The sequence below is a fragment of the Oncorhynchus kisutch genome, linkage group LG26 (genome assembly GCF_002021735.2).
Source record: "Oncorhynchus kisutch isolate 150728-3 linkage group LG26, Okis_V2, whole genome shotgun sequence".
NCBI lineage: Eukaryota > Metazoa > Chordata > Actinopteri > Salmoniformes > Salmonidae > Oncorhynchus > Oncorhynchus kisutch.
In genome coordinates this window covers 23,673,187-23,695,423 of record NC_034199.2, presented here as the reverse complement: position 1 = coordinate 23,695,423, position 22,237 = coordinate 23,673,187, and the positions used below count along the sequence as shown (strand labels likewise).

Genomic DNA, 22,237 nt, shown 5'->3' with positions numbered 1-22,237 from the left:
GTCTATTTAAGGTCCCACAGTTGACAGTGCATGTCAGAGCAAAAACCAAGCCATGAGGTCGAAGGAATTGTCCGTAGAGCTCCGAGACAGGATTGTGTTGAGGCACAGATCTGGGGAAGGGTACCAAAACATTTCTGCAGAATTGAAGGTCCCCAAGAACACAGTGGCCTCCATCATTCTTAAGCGGAAGAAGTTTGGAACCACCAAGACTCTTCATAGAGCTGGCTGCCCGGCCAAACTTACAGTGGTTCTTCCTTTAAAAGTTTGGAGCTTATGGCGCAACCGTTTGTGGTAGATGGTGGCAGATTGTGGTAAATTGCGTCATTCTGGCAACAATGTCTTCCCGCAAGCTGTGCTGCAGTACACCCCAACTTTTAAAGGAAGAACCCCTGTAGCAATCAGGGGAGAACGGCATTGGTCAGGGAGGGGACCAAGAACCCAATAGTGGAGATGGGAGAACCTTCCAGAAGGACAACCATCTCTGCAGCACCACCAATCAGGCCTTTATGGTAGAGTGACCAGACGGAAGACACTCCTCAGTAAAATGACAGCCGACTTGGAGTTTGTCAAAAGGCACCTAAAGACTCTCAGACCATGAGAAACAAGATCCTCTGGTCTGATGAGACCAAGATTGAACTCTTCGGCCTGAATGCCAAACGTCACGTCTGGAGGAAACCTGGCACCATCCTTACAGTGAAGCATGGTGGTGGCAGAATCATGCTGTAGGGATGTTTTTCAGCGGCAGAGACTGGGAGTCTAGTCAGGATCGAGGGAAAGATGACCAGAGCAAAGTACAGAGAGAGCCTTGATGAAAACCTGCTTCAGAGCGCTCAGGACTTCAGACTGGGGCAAAGGTTCTCCTTCCAACAGGACAATGACCCTAAGCACACAGCCAAGACAATGCTGGAGTGGCTTCAGAACAAGTCTCTGAATGTTCTTTAGTGGCCCAGCCACACTTGAACACGATCAAACATCTCCGGAGACCTGAAAATAATTGTTCAGCAACGCTCCCCATCCAACCTGACACAGCTTGAGAGGATCTGCAGAGGAAAATGGAACCCAATTTGAGTATCTCTGGAGAGACCTGCAAATGGCTATGCAGCAACACTCCCCAAATACAGGTGTGCCAAGCTTGTAGCGTCATACCCAAGAAGACTTGAAGCTGTAATCTCTGCCAAAGGTGCTTCAACAAAGTATTGAGTAAAGGGTCTGAATACTTATGTAAATGTAATATTTCAGAAAAGAAAATAGCACAAAAAAAACTGCCTAAAACCCTGTTTTTGCTTTGTCATTATGGGGTATTGTGTGTAGATTGATGAGGGGGAAAAACTATTTAAACTATTTAATAAATTTTAGAATAAGGCTGTAACCTAACAAAATTTGGAAAAAGTCAAGGGGTCTGAATACTTTCCGAAGGCACTGTTTCTACCTCTATCACTCCAGTATCCCTGCACATTGTAAATATGATATTGGAACTGACCCTGTATATACTGCCTTCAGAAAATATTCATACCCAATTACATTTTACACATTTTGTTGTGTTACAGACGGAATTTAAAATGGATTAAATTGAGATTTTGTGTCACTGGCCTACACACAATAAACCATAATGTCAAAGTAGAATTATGCTTTACAAATTTATAAAAAATGAAAAGCTGAAATGTCTTCAGTCAATAAATATTCAACCCCTTTGTTATGGCAAGCCTAAATAAGTTCAGTAGTTAAAATATGTTTGACAAGTCACATAATAAGTTGCATGGACTCACTCTGTGTGCAATAAGAGTGTTTAAAATGATTGTGAATGACTACTTAATCTCTGTACCCCACACATACAGATAATTGTAAGGTCCCTCAGTCGAGCAGTAAATTTCTAACACAGATTCAACCACAAAGACCAGGGAGGTTTTCCAAAACCTTGCAAAGAAGGGCACCTATTGGTAGATGGTTTAAAACAAATACAATGAATATCGCTTTGAGCAGGGTGAAGTTATTACACTTTGGATGGTGTATCAATACACCCAGTCACTACAAAGATACAGGCATTCTTCCTAACTCAGTTGCTGGAGAGGAAGGAAACAGCTCAGGGATTTCACCATGAAGCCAATGGGGACTTGATTTTATTATTATTATTGTTATTTAATCTTGTCTCATCGCTGAAACTCCCCATCAGGCTCACCAATGGGGACTTTAAAACAGAGTTTAATGGCTGTAATTGGAGAAAACTGAGGATGGATCAACAACATTGTAGTTACTCCACAATACCAACCTAAATTACTGTACATAATGAAAAGGATGCCTGTACAGAATAAAAAATATTCCAAAACATGCATCCTGTTTGCAATAAGGCACTAACGTAGGGCTACACAATAACTATTTAAGAAGCTCTGGTCACACAAATGTCCTAGGTGGCAGATCCGGATGGATAATGTAATTTATCAGTGTAGTAATAAACCCCCACCTCGCAACCCTCGCAACTGTTCACACCTCTCTTGTTGGTGGCGAGAACATTTAGCAGTTTAAAAGCTAATTTCCCGTAATTCTACACATTTTGCATGGGCCAGAGTTTTCTTTTGCTGTTTTAAACCTAATTTCACCTACAGGACACCTACACCAACCGATGTCACAGGAAGGCCATAAAGATCATCAAGGACAACAATCACCCGAGCCACTGCCTGTTCAGAGACCCAACGGGACTAATTTCCTGCTTGAATTATGCAGAAACGGGCAGCATTTAGGTCATGTAATTGATTCTGTTGGAAAGGGGAGAAATTGTGCTTTACAATGGTATTGACATTACAGTTGATCTGGATGTATTACGTTTTTGGGGCACTAAAATAAGGGCAATTGTACGGCCCAAGGCGATGTACGAGTTTATGTGAGTTTAGGTTATAACGTTAGCAATCTAAAATCGAGGCCACCGGATTGTGGCTAGCTAACGTTAGCATTGCTAGCTATTCTTGACAAACTTTGCTAGCTAATGACAACATTGCCATCTGTCTAAAGTAAATTTGACCAATATGGTAAAGCTGGCAAAGTTATTTCCTACTAAATATTTGACTACTTTGGCAATGTCATTGTATTTCCAGACTGTGTAATTTAGATGAAATAGTAGCTAGTATTCGTCCAGAATGACTGGGCTTATCACCACTTTAGGGCACCACTATGGCGCTGCCGGCAGGGAGCGGCTTGAGAACGTTCATAACAATGGCGACAGCTAGTCTTACTGGGGTCCGACACATAACGAAAAAGACATGGTGCGACCGAGTGACAGATGTGCAACCTATGAATAGATGCAGTAAAGTGGTCAATGGAACACAGACCGTGTGGATGGAACAGGGATGCCGGATATTCAACAAATCTGATCCAACAAAGTGGATTTTCGTCAAATTTGTCATGATTTATGTATTGTAACAGTCCCACAATGTGGTTACTAAAGTCCAATTTGGATATATTTGGCAGTTTTCTTTACATAACATTTAGAAGTCGTAAATGTAGGCTAATTTTGCTGGGGGGGGGGGGCAATGAGGAGATTGGGATGGCACCTTGACTTTTGAGAGCTATGGCTACAAAGATGTATTGATTGTAGAAGTGTTATTTTGATAATCCTAGCACTGCATTCATGGAAAATAACCTTGGCTTTGGCATACATTCAACCCTTTGCCTTTCTGACTCCTAGCTATACTAGTTGGCTAATAACATTACTGGGATGGCACCTTGATTCTCGAGAGCTATCGCTATGAAAATGTTGTGTATGGAATTTAGACGTGTTATACTCGCCTCTTCTGCATGAAAATCCTTATTGGTTATACATAGAAGATCGTGTACTGAACATTACAATACAATCCTAATAAGTGTTGTGTACATGTTTTATCTATAGGATTCCAGTTTTGAAGAGCTGCAGACTGTCCAAAATGTAAATAGTGAAACATTTAAAAAAGTTATCCTTAATATACTATAGCTTTTTGAACTCACATCCTTCGGATTTGAGGTGCACTGATCTTTGTTGTAGCATTCACCTACACATTCATTACAAATGGCACTCTTCTGCACTGTTGTTTTAGTTATAAGTTAATCTGACTACTCTCGTCATTGACTTAAATTGACTTATTTCAGCAATTTGTGGCTATTGGGGCGGCAGGTAGCCTAGTGGTTAGAGCGTTGGACTAGTAACCGAAAGGTTGCAAGATTGAATCCCAGAGCTGACAAGGTAAAAATCAGTCATTCTGTCCCTGAACAAGGCAGTTAACCCACTGTTCCTAGGCTGTCATTTCCTAGTTGAATAAAGATTCAAAATATTAAAAAAAAAGTTCTGTATAGTTGTCTAATGTTGGTGGGGCATATTATCTTGTTTCAATGTTAGTCCTGAATCAATGTGATATAGTTTTTCTTGTGAATTCTTAACAAGCTGAGATTTACTTTGAAGTCCAACGTGCAGAAATGCAGGTGAAATAATATAAATAGACATACACAATGTAGTCATGTGTGTCAAATATTTCAGTTGAAAACACTATGTTAAAAGTACTGTCTGTCTGTGTGTGTGTATCATAGCGACTCATTTTTGTTTTCACATGTAAAATGTCACATGAAGAGTTCCAAAAACACATTTTCCATAAAGGTCCCCACATGCATCTTTCCCCCACACGTTTCCATGACATTTCCATTGTTTTGGTCGAGTTCCATTGACTTTTTTACTGCATCTATAGAATGTATTATTTGTAATGTCAGTTGAGTAGAATCAACAGACACCACATATTCACAACAAATATAGTGTATATATCTTTCTTTTCTTCTACTCAGTTATTACGGTGACTGCGGTCATTTGGCTGGCCAATAACCGTCATCCAAAACTCCATGACCGTCACGGCCCTATACGTGTAAGTGTTTGTGCGCGCTTGTCCATGTTAGTATGTGCGTGATGGATGCTGTATAGAGGTCTGTTTGTGTGCCTACGCATCATTACTTTTGGGCGGTTATTGTTGCACACAATAAAATAATAAACATTCCTTAACAATCCTACAGGAATACAACACACACTAATACGCACACACATACACAAACACACACCCACACACATTGTTCTCAAATAAATTACTCATAAAACTGATACACACTTCTATATAAAAGTTGCACTGGCCAAATAAAACACACACACACACACACACTAGCATCTGTGTATGTTTTCAGTGTTGTGAGACTGTTCTCTGAATAATGGAGAGTTGTGTGACCTATAAAACACCAGTAAATCAGAAGAGGCTGAAGCTGAAGCACCATCATCCCCAGTGAAACTCTCAGCACTTGACCTACAAACTGGCGATTACTCTCCCTACAGTGTGCGATGTGAAGGTGAGATACTGTTGCTTCTGCGCTCTCTTGTAATCGCTGTCTCTCTTTGTCTCTCTCTTTCTCTTGAAATAGAGTCTATGAAGGAGCAAGTGGGTGGCTTAGGAGGACAGCAGCATTTCTGGAGTCTGCTCTTTCTCTCTATGAACAAATAGGGTATTGAGAGAGGGAGAGAGCTGTTTTGTTTTATTGAGCGAGCCAACCCTCTCTTTGAGCTACTGCAGGCTTGAGAGAGTCTGAGTACCCCTGCTCTGTCTCTGGCTTGTCTTCCTGTGTGACTGTATAGTAGTATCTACTGTAGAATGTAGGATGTGGACTAAAGGAAGGAGAAAGCCCTTCTTTCTTAAGTGGGAAGGCCCCTTATCCTTGGCTTTTAAGCTGGCAAAGAGGAGAAGGGTCTGCCTCACTCTCCTTTTAGAAAGCTCTGGAATCTGGAAAAGGGAGCACATGAGGAGTGTCTGGGTGTGTGTCAGTGACCTCTGTGACTTGGGAGAGACCCCCTACCAAACAAGCACTCACATGAATGAATCTATTACTTTACCTACCTTTCTCTTACACAATCTGTATCTCATGTTCTCTCTCACTCACTCTGTCTCTTTCAGCAAAACATTTAAAAAATAATGTGTGTTTTGATCCCATACAGGAAGTATCCCATCTCCCAAACAAGGAGGAGGAGGCGGGAACTTCAGGTCAGCGAGTGTGTGACAAGAGGTTATGTCAGACCAACACCCATGTTTACTTTCAATGATCACACCAGAGGTGTATTCATTACGCAGATTCTGTTGCAAAACGTTTAATCTAAACCGTTTACTCAAAATGGAAAACGTTTCGCAACGAAAACAAGAGTTTCTACTTGACATATTCAGGTAGGTCCCTCCGTTTCATTCCATTTTCTCTGTTTGCTTCTGTTTGGTTCTTATAACTGTAAATGGTTTCCATTGCAAGACATAATAAATACACCACAGAATAAAGGATTTGGCAACAGTCCTCTGGTATTAGCTACTCCTGGATTGCAGAAGTTAGCCAATATGTGAGATGTGGAATCAAGAGGGATTTGACAGTAAAAAACATGTCCTTTTTATGGGAGTTACGGCTTCAACAGACCCTGTTTTGGATTGTCCAAGAAGGTAATATCAGAACATCATTAAGACACTTCTGAAATCCTTGTGGTTGACCAGGACTGGCCAAGAAACCACCAGTTTAAATATTTATCCAAGGAACCATCTGGGAGATCTATTGAAATGAAGAAGAACTCTACTGAAGCCAGAGAGGTACTTAGAGGGAGAAAGAGGAACACACTAATGGGCTGACTCAGTGACTCCATATGGGAGTATACAGGTGTCTGCTAGGCCATTTGGACCGTAGCTACAGAAGCAGTTCCATTGTCCAGAAGTGTGTGTGTGTTTGCCCACATACATTGTTCCATTTCCCAACAAAACACCCAAGGGCTTTTTCTGGTCATGTAAGGAAGGTGTTTGTTGCCATGGAAGGAATTACCCTGACGCAATCACCTCTGACATGGGACCAGGTTCACATGGAAACAAAAAGGTCAAAACAAAGCCTCTAAGGAAAGCAAGTGGTAGTGTAAACAGACAGAGGGCGAGAGGGAGAGAGATGCTTCATAACTTCCTCCATTTCCCTATCTCTCCCAGACCCCTCCAGCCACCACTACAGAACAACACAGCTGATTACCATTAAAACTATTACCATATCAGCCACATCTCTTAGATGCTTAGTCAGGGCTGCCAGTTCCCCTGTTTGTCTTTACCTGTAGTCATTACTAGGGCTGTGTATTTTTTGCCATGGCAAAAAAGAAAACACAAATCAGATCAAACTTCTTGGTCCTTAAAAATACCTGCTGTATATTAAATATTGGGTGCTCTAGTCTGGATGAAAACATAATGATGTTTGTTTCCAAGAAAAAGCTGTTTTCCTAAATAAGTCAAATTCACTTTGTGTTTTGTTTCCTTGCCACGATACTGACGAGTATCGCAATACTTGTATCGTCTAGTGAAGGGGGAAAAAAGTCAATAGTTCCAGAACAACAACCATCACTGCAGCACTCCACCAATCAGGCCTTTTATGGTAGAGTGGCCAGACGGAAGCCACTCCTCAGTAAAAGGCACATGACAGCCTGCTTGGAGTTTGCCAAAAGGCACCTAATGACTCTCAGACCATGAGAAACAAGATTCTCTGGTCTGATAAAACCAAGATTGAGCTCTATGGCCTGAATGCCAAGCGTCTGGAGGAAACCTGGCACCATCCTTACAGTGAAGCATGGTGGTGGCAGCATCATGCTGTGGGGATGTTTTTCATTGGCAGGGACTGGGAGATTAGTCAAGATCGAGGCAAAGATGAACGGAGCAAGTACAGAGATATCCTTGCGGAAAACTTTCTCCGGAGTGCTCAGGAACTCAGACTTGGCGAAGGTTCACCTTCCAACAGGACAACGACCCTAAGCACACAGCCAAGACAAGGCAAGTCTCTGAATGTCCTTGAGTGGCCCAGCCAGAGCCCGGACTTGAACCTGCTCAAACATCTCTGGAGAGACCTGAAAATAGCTGTTCAGTGACGCTTCCCATCCAACTTGACAGAGCTTGAGAGGATCTGCAGAGAAGAATGGAAGATACTCCAGAGGTTTGCCAAGCTTGTAGCGTCATACCCAAGAAGACTCGAGGATGTAACCGTTGCCAATGTGCTTCAACAAAGTACTGAGTAAAGGGTCTGAATACTTATGTAAATGTGATATTTCAGGTATATATATATATATATATACACACACACACACACACGGCAAAAAAATACCTGTTTTTGCTTTGTCATTATGTGTCACGCCCTGGCCATAGAGAGGTTTTTATTCTCTATTTTGGTTAGGCCAGGGTGTGACTAGGGTGGGCATTCTAGTTTCCTTATTTCTATGTTTTCTGTATAGTTACCTTACAGAACTGTTCATTTCATGCTTTGTTATTTTTGTTCTAGTGTTCAGACTGCAATAAATATCATGAACACCTTCCAACGCTGTGCTTTGGTCCACTCCTTCTTCATCAGACGAGCATTACAGAACTACCCACCACAAGCGGACCAAGCAGCGTGGTAAGGAGGAGCAGAGGGTTCAGGATTCATGGACTTGGGAAATCCTGGACGGAGAGGGACCCTGGAGACAGGCTGGGGAATATCGGCGACTCCCCGTGCTTACCGGTGGGAGCGTGGTACTGGTCCGGCACCGTGTTATGCGGTAAAGCGCACAGTGTCTCCAGTGCAGGCTTATAACCCGGTGCGCTATATGCCAGCCCTTCGCAAGTGCCACGCTAGAGTGGGCATCCAGCCAGGGCAGATTGTGGCAGCTCAGCGCGCTTGGTCTCCGGTGCGCCGTTTCGGCCCAGGGTATCCTGCGCCGGCTCTGTGCACTGTGTTTCCGGTGCGCTGTGACTGCTCAGTCGGTCCTATGCCTGCGCTCCGCCCGTGCCGGGCTAAAGTGGGCATTCGGCCAAGTGGAGAGGTGCGAGTGGTAAGCACCAGATCTCCAGTGCTCCCCCACAGCCCGGTTCGACCTGTGCCTGCACTCTGGAGGTGCCGGGCTAAAGTGGGAATTCAGCCTGGAGGAGTGGTGCCAAGGCTGCGCACCAGATCTCCCCCACAGCCCGGTTCTTCCTGTGCCTCCTCTAAGGACCAGGCCTCCTGTAGGTCTCCCCAGCCTGATGGGCCCTGTGGCAGCCCCGCGCACCAGGCTGTCTCTGCGTCTCCTCCCTCCAGCGACGGTCTCCAGTCCGGATCATCCAACATGGGTGCCCAGTCCGGGGCCTGCAACGAGGGTGCTCAATCCGGGGCCCACAACGAGGGTGCCCAGTCCGGGGCCCGCTACGAGGGTCCCCAGTCCGGGGTCGGCGGCGAGGGTCCCCGCACCAGAGGCGCCCCCAAAGTGGGGGGAGCCAGAGGCGGAGGGGGGGGGTCTATGTCCCGCACCACAGCTGCCGCCATTAAGGAGGCCCACCCGGACCCTCCCCTTTAGAGTCAGGTTTTGCGGCCGGAGTCCGCACCTTTGGGGGTGGGGTACTGTCACGCCCTGGCCATAGAGAGGTTTTTATTCTCCATTTTGGTTAGGCCAGGTTGTGACTAGGGTGGGCATTCTAGTTTCTTTATTTCTATGTTTTCTGTATAGTTTTAATTACCTTACAGAACTGTTCGTTTCTCACTTTGTTATTTTTGTTCTATTGTTCAGATAGATATGCAATATGCAATAAATATGATGAACACGTAAAACGCTGCGCTTTGGTCCATTCCTTCTTCATCAGACGAACGTTGCATTATGGGGTATTATTTGTATATTGATGAGGGAAAAATGTAATCCATTTTAGAATAATGTTGTAACGTAACAAAATGTGGACAAAGTAAAGCGGTCTGAGTACTTTCCAAATTAACTGTACACCTCGGATGTATGAATTTTTTATGTCTTTTCCCCTTCAGTTTCACAGGACTCCCCCAAAACCTTCTCACTGCGCTAATGTAGTTCACCACATTAGCGCAGAATTGATTGATAGATTTCTGGTCCAATCAGAGGGCAGAGTGTGCATTTTACTAGCCAATCAATTCTTTTTTTTGCGACTGCTTTTTTTTTGCAAGGCTTCAAGTCAAGTCTCGAGTTGTTTTATTTTCTATCAAGTCAAGTCATCACATTTGTGACACGAGTCAGACTCCAATCCAAGTCATGTGACTCGAGTCCACACCTTGCTTTTATTGCAATGACTGATCAAAATAAATTCTCATGCTCTCTCGTCTCTCTGCAGCAGACATACAGAGTAATATGTTTTGAACATGAAATCACAATACATACAGAATCGTGAGCTGCGAGTTTGGCACCTAAGTATCGTGATAATATCGTATCGTGAGGTCCCTGGCAATTCCCAGCCCTAGTATATCATCCCGGCCCTAGTGATCACATACACCCAGTCTACAACCCTACATTATGACATTAGCGCCCACTACAACTGACATGCACCACTGTTCTCATGCCTGTTCTTTGTTGAAGGCGATGGGAATAGAGATGACAGGGATTGATGTGGCTCTGATCTAGGTTCAGTTAAAATGATACATCTGCCTTCACACTGGCTCAACAATGCATAGAGGGCGTATTATAAGACAATACTGTACATGTCAGAGATAGAAATATAAAGTAAGTATATACCATTATATGAATGGCTTAGCTTGTCAGATACCACCACAGAGCACTCAGGAAATCTGCAATATAATAGAATCATATCAAGCTGAATAAATGAATAGTCCAATAAGCCGACAGGGCAACAACAAAAAGTAGGGCAACGTTGAGAGAAATGAATCGAGCATCTGTTCTTTAAGGAAAGCAGAATAAAGAACCAGTCATGGCTACGTCAGCGTTCTCAGGTCGTGTGAATTAGAGCCTACAGTCACTCACATGACAGAGAGAAGGACCATAACAGGAATCTGCTCTCACAAATCACCATGCTTCCATAAGAACTAATAACATATCTGATGTATGGTAAAGTAACTATACACCAGTTTGTGTGTGTGTGTGTGTGTGTGTGTGTGTGTGTGTGTGTGTGTGTGTGTGTGTGTGTGTGTGTGTGTGTGTGTGTTGCAAAGTACAGTAACCATATACCAGTCAGGCTTGAGTGTGTGACCTTATAGTCCAGACAACAGAAGGGGTGACCACTAAACCATATTACACTAGCAGACCTTTCAACATGTATCAGTATCCGCATGTTCTGTACAGCAAAATTATAAATGTTGCTCTATTTTTCTAGACATGGGCTGGGTGGTTAGTATGTCTACCACTTTAAAAACATAACACTGACAAAACATGGAGATGATTTGACTCTTTTCTACTTTAGGTATGTCTATGTCCATCCAAACTCACCTCAGCTTCAACACACAACTTACAGTGTTTCCCCATATATTTTTTAAGGGAAAACAGTGTTTTAGGCGTGGCAAAGGCCCCCAAAGCAACATAATGGACTAATGGTAATAACAATTATATTGAAGGAACAAAGCTATTTGAAGGGGCCCAGTCATGGAGGGTGACGGAAGGGGAAATGATCTCTCTCAGAGGGGAAGGGAGGGACAGGGGGAAATGATCTCTCTCAGAGGGGGAGGGAGGGACAGGGGGAAACATCTCTCTCAGAGGGGAAGGGAGGGACAGGGGGAAACATCTCTCTCAGAGGGGAAGGGAGGGACAGGGGGAAACATCTCTCTCAGAGGGGAAGGGAGGGACAGGGGGAAACATCTCTCTCAGAGGGGGAGGGAGGGACAGGGGGAAACATCTCTCTCAGAGGGGAAGGGAGGGACAGGGGGGAAACATCTCTCTCAGAGGGGAAGGGAGGGACAGGGGGAAACATCTCTCTCAGAGGGGAAGGGAGGGACAGGGGGAAACATCTCTCTCAGAGGGGAAGGGAGGGACAGGGGGAAACATCTCTCTCAGAGGGGAAGGGAGGGACAGGGGGAAACATCTCTCTCAGAGGGGAAGGGAGGGACAGGGGGAAACATCTCTCTCAGAGGGGAAGGGAGGGACAGGGGGAAACATCTCTCTCAGAGGGGAAGGGAGGGACAGGGGGAAACATCTCTCGCAGAGGGGAAGGGAGGGACAGGGGGAAACATCTCTCTCAGAGGGGAAGGGAGGGACAGGGGGAAACATCTCTCTCAGAGGGGGAGGGAGGGACAGGGGGAAACATCTCTCTCAGAGGGGGAGGGAGGGACAGGGGGAAACATCTCTCTCAGAGGGGAAGGGAGGGACAGGGGGAAACATCTCTCTCAGAGGGGAAGGGAGGGACAGGGGGAAACATCTCTCTCAGAGGGGAAGGGAGGGACAGGGGGGAAACATCTCTCTCAGAGGGGAAGGGAGGGACAGGGGGAAACATCTCTCTCAGAGGGGAAGGGAGGGACAGGGGGAAACATCTCTCTCAGAGGGGAAGGGAGGGACAGGGGGAAACATCTCTCTCAGAGGGGGAGGGAGGGACAGGGGGAAACATCTCTCTCAGAGGGGGAGGGAGGGACAGGGGGAAACATCTCTCTCAGAGGGGAAGGGAGGGACAGGGGGAAACATCTCTCTCAGAGGGGGAGGGAGGGACAGGGGGAAACATCTCTCTCAGAGGGGAAGGGAGGGACAGGGGGAAACATCTCTCTCAGAGGGGGAGGGAGGGACTGGGGGAAACATCTCTCTCAGAGGGGAAGGGAGGGACAGGGGGAAACATCTCTCTCAGAGGGGAAGGGAGGGACAGGGGCAACATCTCTCTCAGAGGGGAAGGGAGGGACAGGGGGAAACATCTCTCTCAGAGGGGAAGGGAGGGACAGGGGGAAACATCTCTCTCAGAGGGGAAGGGAGGGACAGGGGGAACATCTCTCTCAGAGGGGGAGGGAGGGACAGGGGGAAACATCTCTCTCAGAGGGGAAGGGAGGGACAGGGGGAAACATCTCTCTCAGAGGGGGAGGGAGGGACAGGGGGAAACATCTCTCTCAGAGGGGAAGGGAGGGACAGGGGGAAACATCTCTCTCAGAGGGGAAGGGAGGGACAGGGGGAAACATCTCTCTCAGAGGGGAAGGGAGGGACAGGGGGAAACATCTCTCTCAGAGGGGAAGGGAGGGACAGGGGGAAACATCTCTCTCAGAGGGGGAGGGAGGGACAGGGGGAAACATCTCTCTCAGAGGGGAAGGGAGGGACAGGGGGAAACATCTCTCTCAGAGGGGAAGGGAGGGACAGGGGGAAACATCTCTCTCAGAGGGGGAGGGAGGGACAGGGGGAAACATCTCTCTCAGAGGGGAAGGGAGGGACAGGGGGAAACATCTCTCTCAGAGGGGACAGAAAGTCAGGAGGTTCACCTCTGGTCCTCCCCATCTGAACCTAAACCGCTAACCCTGGGCTAACCCCATGAGCTCACCATGTGACCCAGTTACACACGTGAGGGGTGTGGGGCGTAGGGGGTTGTGTGTATGTGTGTGTAAGTTATCACTCCCTCCTTATTCACTGCATTCTCTGAGCTTCACAGACAAACAGCTGCACAAACAAGCCAAAAACAAAACAGAAACAGAGTGCTGGCTTATGAAGGACAGATCTCAAGAAAGACATCCAGACAGCTGTCAATTCATCAACAGAACAGTTTGTGCTGTGTAAGGCAGGCATTACAAATCTGTGCAGCCAGAAAGCTTCTATTCATTTGATTTTATTTGTATGGTGATATTTAGTCCTGTGTAGCGCCAGGGTTGTGGGTTCGATTCCCATGGGGGATCCGTACAAAAAAATAATTAAAATGTATGCACTGCATAAGTGTATGCTAAATTACAAAAAAAGATAGAGCCTGGGAATCTGCCTGGTGATTCTGAAAGTTGAAAGGTAACAGAGAAATATCCCTAATGACGAGCCATGACCTTCACATTCCCTAAAGAGCATGAAAAGGTTACAACTACTTAATAATGTCACAGGTTAATGACTTGAGACCTAGCCAATGTGTTCTGGAAACACACAACATAGATAATAAGCTAGTCATGAACTAAACTGATGGGAGATGTGGGGCAGAGGAGAAACAGACGTGCTGTTTATCTGTAACATTTGAAAAAGTATTATTTATAAACAGAACATCAGAGAAATGGCTCATGACCGATGTGAATTTTGATAGTTGCCATGGAGAGGTCCCTAAGTTGTGTTAGAGACTGGACACAAACCAAGCAAATGTTCCCTTCTTAGGCCAGTTCAAATACCCATCCGTCTGACACACTCACACACACAATTACACAAACAGTGCTTTCCATTTACTCACCTGGTCACAGACTCCAGTAACAAAAACTTCCCCGAGCTACTCACAGGTAACTCTACGACACCCATTTCAATTCCGCCTGATTCATAAATGATGTTACTGTGACCCCTGAACCTTATCCTGGTCTGGTCTCCATATCTGCTCTAGTAAGTAGAGGCTGGGGTGACTTATGGGGTCTAAAAATGACAGAGCATGGCAGAATAGGTGAAAACACAGAACATTGCTTAACAGATCTAGTTAAGTCATCAGCCTCCTTATAATTACCAGCAGAGCACCAGAGAGGGCTGAGGCAAGGGGGAGGGATGACCGGGGGGCTAGTAGACTAGGTCAAGACCCAAAGAGCTTGACTAAAGTCTCTCTCTCAATTACCCTTTTCTTCCCCTACATCCCCCTACTCCTTCCCTCTCTCCTTACACCCCCACCCTTTCTGCTGCCCAAGTGTCAGACGAGGGGATGTATTACATCGTTACACATTAACTACAGCTGAGGATTAGGTTTCACCCACTTCACCCATAAATGTCAACACAATACCTCGGGACGTGTTCACTCTAACCACTCTGTTGGGATAGCTGAACTTACAGACTAGGCCTCATGTAAACAGAGTGGACCTTCATTCTGTTGGCATAGTGGATCTTATAGAGTATGGAATCCTATGGATAAGGCCAATTGCATATGGAGTGGATCTGCAGTTGGGATATGTGATATTAAATACATTACTGATAAACTGTATAGAATTAATAATGTGGGAGAAGACAGAGAGGCAGGTATTTCTATTGTCAGTCTGTGTGGGAGAGAGACAGAGGAAAAAAAACTAGATGTGCTTTAGTGGTACCATGGCAGATCAGACTGAGCTTTAAACCAGGCTGAATAGAGGGGTTTCGCTGTGCTTATCCATCATCTAATCCTCTCCCTGCCTGGCACAGAGAAGGAACACACACAGAGGGGCATACCTGACACACTCGAAGAATGAGGGCAGAGGAGCATTAACTTGGGAGTAGCCCACCCAGGGATCCCTATGAAAACACATACACTACACACACGAACACCTCCTACAAATGTAGGCATTTTTACAATGGGGGAGTCAGGTGTCAGGCATATGCTGTTTCTGTGACCTGTGTGTAAGCATTTCTTTGGACGGTGTATAGCATATGTATCCCGTACATTACGACTAATAAAACTTCCCCAAATAATATCAATACTGTCTGTTGGAGGTTAGTTCCCTGATCTCTGATCTTCTCAACCAACAATCTACATTAGCAAACAATCACAATCACACTCACACACACACACACACACACACACGGTGGAGCAGGAAGATAAACAGCAGTAAGTGCCGCTACCTCCCTCTCGGCATTCCAGCCTTCCTCCCTTGGGAAGACCTCGGGAACACCATGATCCAAACAGGAGGAAAGAATAGAAATCACTGAGGAGTTCATCTTCAATTCCCACCACTCTCCCAATCCCCCCATCCCACACGTCTTTTCCACCCAGTAATCTGTTCATCCTCCTGAGACTGATGACTCACTGGCCTGACTGACCATGACCGCCCAGGGAGAGAGGATTTGTAAGTATATGCGTGTGTGTTAGCCTCACTGATTGAGAGGGAGACCAAACCGGAGGCACGTAAGTAGCAAGGTCTTTTCCCTCTCAAGAAACAAGCGATAAACACACACAGGAAAAAAGAACACAGCTGGAGCACAGTCAAGCCACTGACCAGTATCACAGGACTTACATTAACCTAAAGGCAGGACACACATGTGAGAGAAAGACAAACTTATGGCACAATATTTCAGGCCAGGTCGGTTTTTTTCCACCCCAAAATAGAGCATCCTAAATACGTAATTGTTTTGAAAGGCCCAATGTTCCTCAGACAGAAATCTGTTTATCTATTGACTATGTTATTCTCGACGGGCGTATGGAGAGAACATCTGGCGGGATCGCAAGCTTCCTGCTGTTGATCCAAACACAGCTCCCGCGGGTGGGTCGGAACACTTTACGTAAATCCATACTGCAGATCCAGATGAGCAGAAAATGTTGCAACTCTTCACTCTCTCCCTCACTCTTTCTAGCTCTTTCTTTCTCGATTCCCATGGTGTCATCCAATCAGCAACACTATCAAATTCAACAGAATTTCTGCCAAATGTTTTTTCTCACACCCACGTTCACTTTTCCTTCCCCTTTCCTTTCGCCACCCCTCTCCCTCTTACCCCTCTCCCTCTTCCACCTCTCCTCAGCCCTCTAAATCTCTGGGGGGTAGTCTGTCCAGATGTACGGTGTCCTACTGTCCTCCTTCCAAACACACACACACACTGATTTAAAAAGGCCCATATTAGCATGGTATGCCTTGTGGTTAGTTGTGGTTTTACGGTTCATTCACTTAACTAGCAAGTACATCAGCGCTAACTCATTATTTCTCTAGATATTTTTTTAGGCTCATAGGAAACTTCTAGCATACATGTTTTTCTCCAAGCTCCCCTCATCCTCTTCTTCCTCCCTCTCTTCTCTCTTCTCTGTTTATCAGTCGTTCTCAATCACAGACCAGAATTCCAACATGAGTATTTCTGGGAAAGTTTTCAGTGTAACATTTTTAGTTTCAGGTGTTAAATTAACTCTGTAAGTGTAAGTTAACACTCATTTGTGTAAAATAACCAATGTGTTAGTGTTAATAACCAGTGTTAAGCCAAAAGCAATCATTATCATATTTCCCAACATGCTCTATTGCAGGTATATTTTTTTGATGCGATCAGTAGATGCTGTTGTTTCAAATTGGTCTAGCTTGTGCATCACTATCACTAGCTAACAGGAAAGAAATCAGAGGGTGAGCACAGAGCGCAACTGGGCCAAGCTAGAGCAACTTGAGAAGCTGCTAGAGCTGTTCGCAATCCACTCCGACCAACTTGCTGACCAGCGACTCGGCTAAGCTAGCGCAGCTTGTGAAGTTGCTGAAGCCGTTCGCAATCCACACCGACCAACTTCAATCTGTCTGATGTGGTGCCGTGTCTTCTCAACCTTGAGGCACACTTGCAGTCATCTACTGTTGCAAAACAGTTGGCACAGGTCCTCCTGAAGTCACTGTGTGAGCGCTTCGCATGCATACAGAATTCTCTGGCAGCCAACTTCGATCCAACCCCTGCAGCAGCTTGCCATATGGACCCAAGTGCGTCTCTGGCACTTTGCTCAACAGAGATGGAGCCACTGATGAGGGAGTCTTGTGTACTTCAGCAAATCAGAGAGTACAGCCGTGAAAGCAGCAGGAATCCCGCAAGATGTTGAATTCAGCAAGCATCTCGACCACTGTTATTCAGAATTATAGCTTCCTCGCACCAAATATTCACACCAAATATTGTGTCTGAGGTCATCCCAAGCGTTCGTGGAGGGAATATTCAGCCTGTCATCAGTCTTGAGAAAACAAAGGACCACCTCTCTGGAACTCAGGGTCTGCTTGAAGATAAACCAGAAAATCTTGTTTGGTTGAACAGAACACACACACACACAAGCTGGCTGGCTGTCAACTGATAGATTTGTGAAGAAGTGTTGTGTTGATTATGTTTTTGCTGCAGCTGTTGTTATTAAACCGAAGAGGTTAGTCAGTGATACATGATTAATATTACAGAAACAGGTTAAATGTGCCATAACTTCATTTGTTGAACCTGATTATTCTTACATCTACTACCAACGTTTAAAAAAGCATTGGATTGGTGTAAACATGGGCAAAGAGTTTCCTTGTACCATATTTCTTGCACCAGTCTAGGCACTTATCCTTTGAATCCAAGTCACATTAAGATTGCTTTAGAATTTAAACCTAACCAAACCTATGTCCTGGCCATGGAGTTGTGTGGAGACCTATAGTGACCAAAAGTCTGTGTTTTTGGCTGATCATTGGCTGATCCCTCCTGATGACGTGGTTGGCATGAGTGGTGACAGATGGGTCATCAGGAGGGATCAGCCAATTAATTTTACTTGTGAAGAAGAAAATGTACTATTTCATGATGAGATGGCCTCAATGTCTCCCCAGACGGCATTATGACACAGGTACAGAGATGTTATATCTATCCAAGTCTATGATCCTGGCCCATCACCTTATTACTTTAACTGACTGCAAGTGGCAAGAAGTGACATCCCAAAAAATGTACTATAGGCCTACAACGCATAAATGACTCCTAGCCCCCCCATGCATAAGCTACTTTCTGTCCCCAACACTAAAAACGATCTAAATATATGTATCACAAAGAAACTAAACAAAAACCAGTAAATCAAGTCTGAAAACTAACTGCAACTGCATTTAAAATACAAATCTAACTAATAGAAATAAAAACAATTATTGAATCACAAAATTATAACAACCTTGCTACAAACCCACATGCATGGGTGCTACAAACACACACACACAGAGATCAATCTGTGGGACAGATTGACTTATTTCTTCTTATCAAAAATGTAAATGCAGTGTTAAAGGGATACTTCAGGATGTTGGCAATGAGGCACTTTATCTACTTCCCCAGAGTCAGATGAACTCGTGGACACCATTTTTATGTCTCTCCATTCAGTTTGAAGGAAGTTGCTAACTAGCAGTAGCTCAATGACTGAAAGTCTGTGGTAACTGCTAGCATGCTAGCAGATACCATAGACATCCAGGAATTGTGCTAACACTAGTTAGCATTGGCTCATGAAACTACCTTTAACTTCATACTGGATGTGTTCATCTGACTCTGGGGTAGTAGATAAAGGGCCAGAACCCTGAAGTGTCCCTTTAAGTACTAATAGACGAATAACACTGTAATTGATGTACATGTCTGCCCTCTATCCTTTCTAAACCTTCTTTCAAGTAGATAGGGGAGTTATGGCTCCAGTCAACCTATCCAAACAGTCTATGTCTTGACAGTGATACTCTCCTAACCATCCATATACCACTGCCTTCCCAGCTAATGAAAATGTATAGACATGTCCCTATGGATGGGAGGGGAGGTGAGGGGGCTGCATGTTCAGCATTCTCTACACATTACCAGAGCACAGCCGGGCTGTGATAAAAGACACACTGGACATTTAAGAGGTAACAGAGAAATGCAATGTGAGCTGTCTGTCAGTGTAGGGAAGTGAAGTGTTGGATGGTGCAGACACTTGCAGCTGATATAGATATACACTGACACACAAATTAACTGATCACAGGCTTCTATATAGTTAAATACATTTCTGAAAGCTTAGAGTTCATTTACAAACTATTAAAAAAGCACAGCGATACAGAAGTAGGTATGCCATATGAACATACAGTACATATTCACACGCTGCCGTGGCTTGGCTTTACTTCCTCTACCCCCTGGCCCAGAGCCCTCTTCCCCTACTTTTCCCCATCTGCCCTTCTCAGGCCACCATCCAGACCAGGACCATACAACCGCCAACCATCCGGAGCAGTTCAACAGAAGGAGAGACCAGACCAGACTCAGAGAACACCACCACAACAAGGGCGCTGAGGAAGGAAACCCTTAAAGCAGTGTTTCCCAAACTCGGTCTTCAGGACCCCAAGGGGTGCACGTTACATTGGTTTGCCCTAGCACAACACAGAAGACTCAAATAATCAAAGCTTGATGATTAGTTGATTATTTGAATCTGCTGTGTAGGGCTTGGGCAACAAAACAAAAAAGCAAGCACCCCTTGGGGTCCAGGGGACCGAGTTTGGGAAACACTGCCTTAAAGATACCAACCTACGGCTGGAGCGACCTGACCACAGGGGACTGCCTCCATTAACCTCTGAGTCACTGGCTTCCAGGTGTGTCTGCTCACTTCCTCCCCTCTGCAGATCCAGCACCAGTCCCAGCACTAAAACACCAGACGAGGCGCAGAGGAAGGACCAAACATCTATTCTTCACCCAGAGGGAGCAGACCACAGGGGAGTACCACCACTGACCTCCAGGTCTAGGGGCTGCCTTGTGTGCTTGCTTGATCATCAGGTTGTCCTTCCTCCCCTCTGGAGGCCCAGTCGGAGCACCAAACATCAGACCTTCACCCGGAGTGGGCGGACCACAGGGGAGTGCCTGTGTCCCTGTTACCTTGTGTGCCTGCTTAATCATCAGGTTGTTCTTCCTCCCCTCTGCAGGCCCAGTCACAATACCAGCACCAACCCAGTTCCCGATATCCAGTACCAGCACCAGACCACTAGATGAGATCAAACATCAGACCTTCACCCGGAGAGAGCAGGCCACAGGGAAATGCCACCACTGATCTCCGGGTCTAGGGCTTCCTTGTGTGTCTGTTTGCTCCTCAGGTTGTCCTTCCCCCTGCTCTACAGACCCAGATCCCGACCCAGCACCAGCCCCTTGTTTTCCTGGATCCTGGTTCTCGGGGGCCCAGTCCCAACACCAGACCCAGCATCAACCCCTTCGCCAACCCTGGATACAGCAGCGGCCAAATTAACTGCCACCCTACCCAACTGCTGCAAGCCCAGACCCCACCCCTTCTCCTGCCCCAACAAAAGGACACAGACAGACTGTCAACCATATAACCATACCAACCACTCAAGCAAAAACCCCAATCTCAAGCTAGATTCACTCACACTGCGAAATGAAAGCAAACATCCAAGAAATATGCATTGATTTCCCTTCTCCCCCTTTTTACTTTGACTGATTTCATTGTTTATTTATTGAACCTTTTGAATTATCTTTTAATGTGACTGATATCTAAATAATGATACCATATTTATATTACATTAGGTTTACTGTAATATAAAATACAGTTTTACTCGTCACTGAGCTGCATGTAAGCTACTGTCAAAAACAGACAGAACGGAACGCTCCGAACAGAATAATGTCTCTGTAGAGATTCTCAGACCCACATTAAACCCTGTGACTGACCATGCTGCCTGGCTCTGGAGGTAGGATGCCAGAATAAGTCAGAGCAGCATGTGTTGTGAAAGTGAATCAATTACATTCAGAGTATCATGATGTCTAATGTAATTATTTTAATAACCAAAATATAATGAATATGTTTATATATTCGGAGCACGTATTTAAATTGTGTTTGTTTTTTACATAAAAATCCAAAGAAAATCTGTCTATGTTTTTAATTGTAATTCTGAAGCATTCATTGGATGTCCAATATGATCCTGATAAATGGTGATAAGTCCTAAGAATTTGCTACCCTGAGTTTGGACATGACAATATTTGGCTATTTTCACAACTACTGCATAGCTCTATATATTGCAATATTAGAAAGTGATACGTTTCAATACATTTTACAACATAACACACGCACTCACTGGTCACTGCTGAGTCTTGGAGAGACATGGAGCTCACCATGAGTGTGCCTCACTAAACGACAAACTCTAAACACACAATTTATAGCCTACTTCTCAAGTTGACACATAGATAGTAGTAACATAATACAGTTTGTACATGTTAATTAAAAAAGTTAGTTAAATTGCCCTTACCTTAGCCTCTGTCCGAAATATAGTGTAGGATACAGCCACCAACAGAACCAGCGTACCACTATGGACCATCATTGAGATGGGGTGCAATGGAAACGTATGTACAACTGTGCCGAATGCCCACTAAAGACCACTTGTTGAAACGTTCTTGTTCTTCAGGGGGAATGTAGATCACCAGCAGATCATGTGCAGTGCGTTGGGCTGCATCTTTGCCCAAGACGTTGTGAGCTTCTGAGCAATGCAACTTGCTCTTGTTTCTCGTCCACCCCACCCCCTATTAACGACCACCCTCACCCATACGCACGGACACAGCCCTGTTACAAAGGACCACTTCAACTTTTGACTGTTAGGATAAAGACAGGATAAAGACTGCCCTCAGTCTTTTGGTAATTTTGTCTGTATATTTGAGGATAGTGTGGTGAGCGGGCGACCGGGACAACTGTGCGGTGATTTGAGTTCTTGCCGCGAGACTCTTCCCCGACAGCGCAACACGTCCCAGGAAGAGTGCACACAACGACTGTAAGTGCTTTTTGTGCTAATTGTTGTCTCATTCAATAGCTACAGACTAGAGGTATTATGTTGTTTTGCCATTTCCATTGTTAATAGCCTACAGGGGTATGACAACCCAGGCGTAAAGCCTACAAAGTCGCTTTCCAAATCCAACCATTCTTGAAGGCTATTTCTAACTACATCCATTTGTATA

At 45.1% G+C, this 22,237-nt stretch overlaps 2 protein-coding genes across 2 annotated transcripts in view; one reads left to right on the top strand and one right to left on the bottom strand.

The window, feature by feature from the left end:
- LOC109871011 (collagen alpha-1(IV) chain) overlaps positions 1-21,760 on the bottom strand; it is a 67,070-nt gene extending 45,310 nt beyond the window's left edge. The window contains exon 1 of the mRNA XM_020461755.2: positions 21,538-21,760. Coding sequence (XP_020317344.1) covers positions 21,538-21,609 — 72 coding nt within the window. The 5' untranslated portion in view covers positions 21,610-21,760. The remainder of the gene's footprint in view (positions 1-21,537) is intronic.
- A 108-nt stretch (positions 21,761-21,868) lies between these two features.
- col4a2 (collagen, type IV, alpha 2) overlaps positions 21,869-22,237 on the top strand; it is a 100,742-nt gene continuing 100,373 nt past the window's right edge. The window contains exon 1 of the mRNA XM_020461754.2: positions 21,869-22,053. The gene's annotated coding sequence lies outside the window, so the exon portion shown is untranslated. The remainder of the gene's footprint in view (positions 22,054-22,237) is intronic.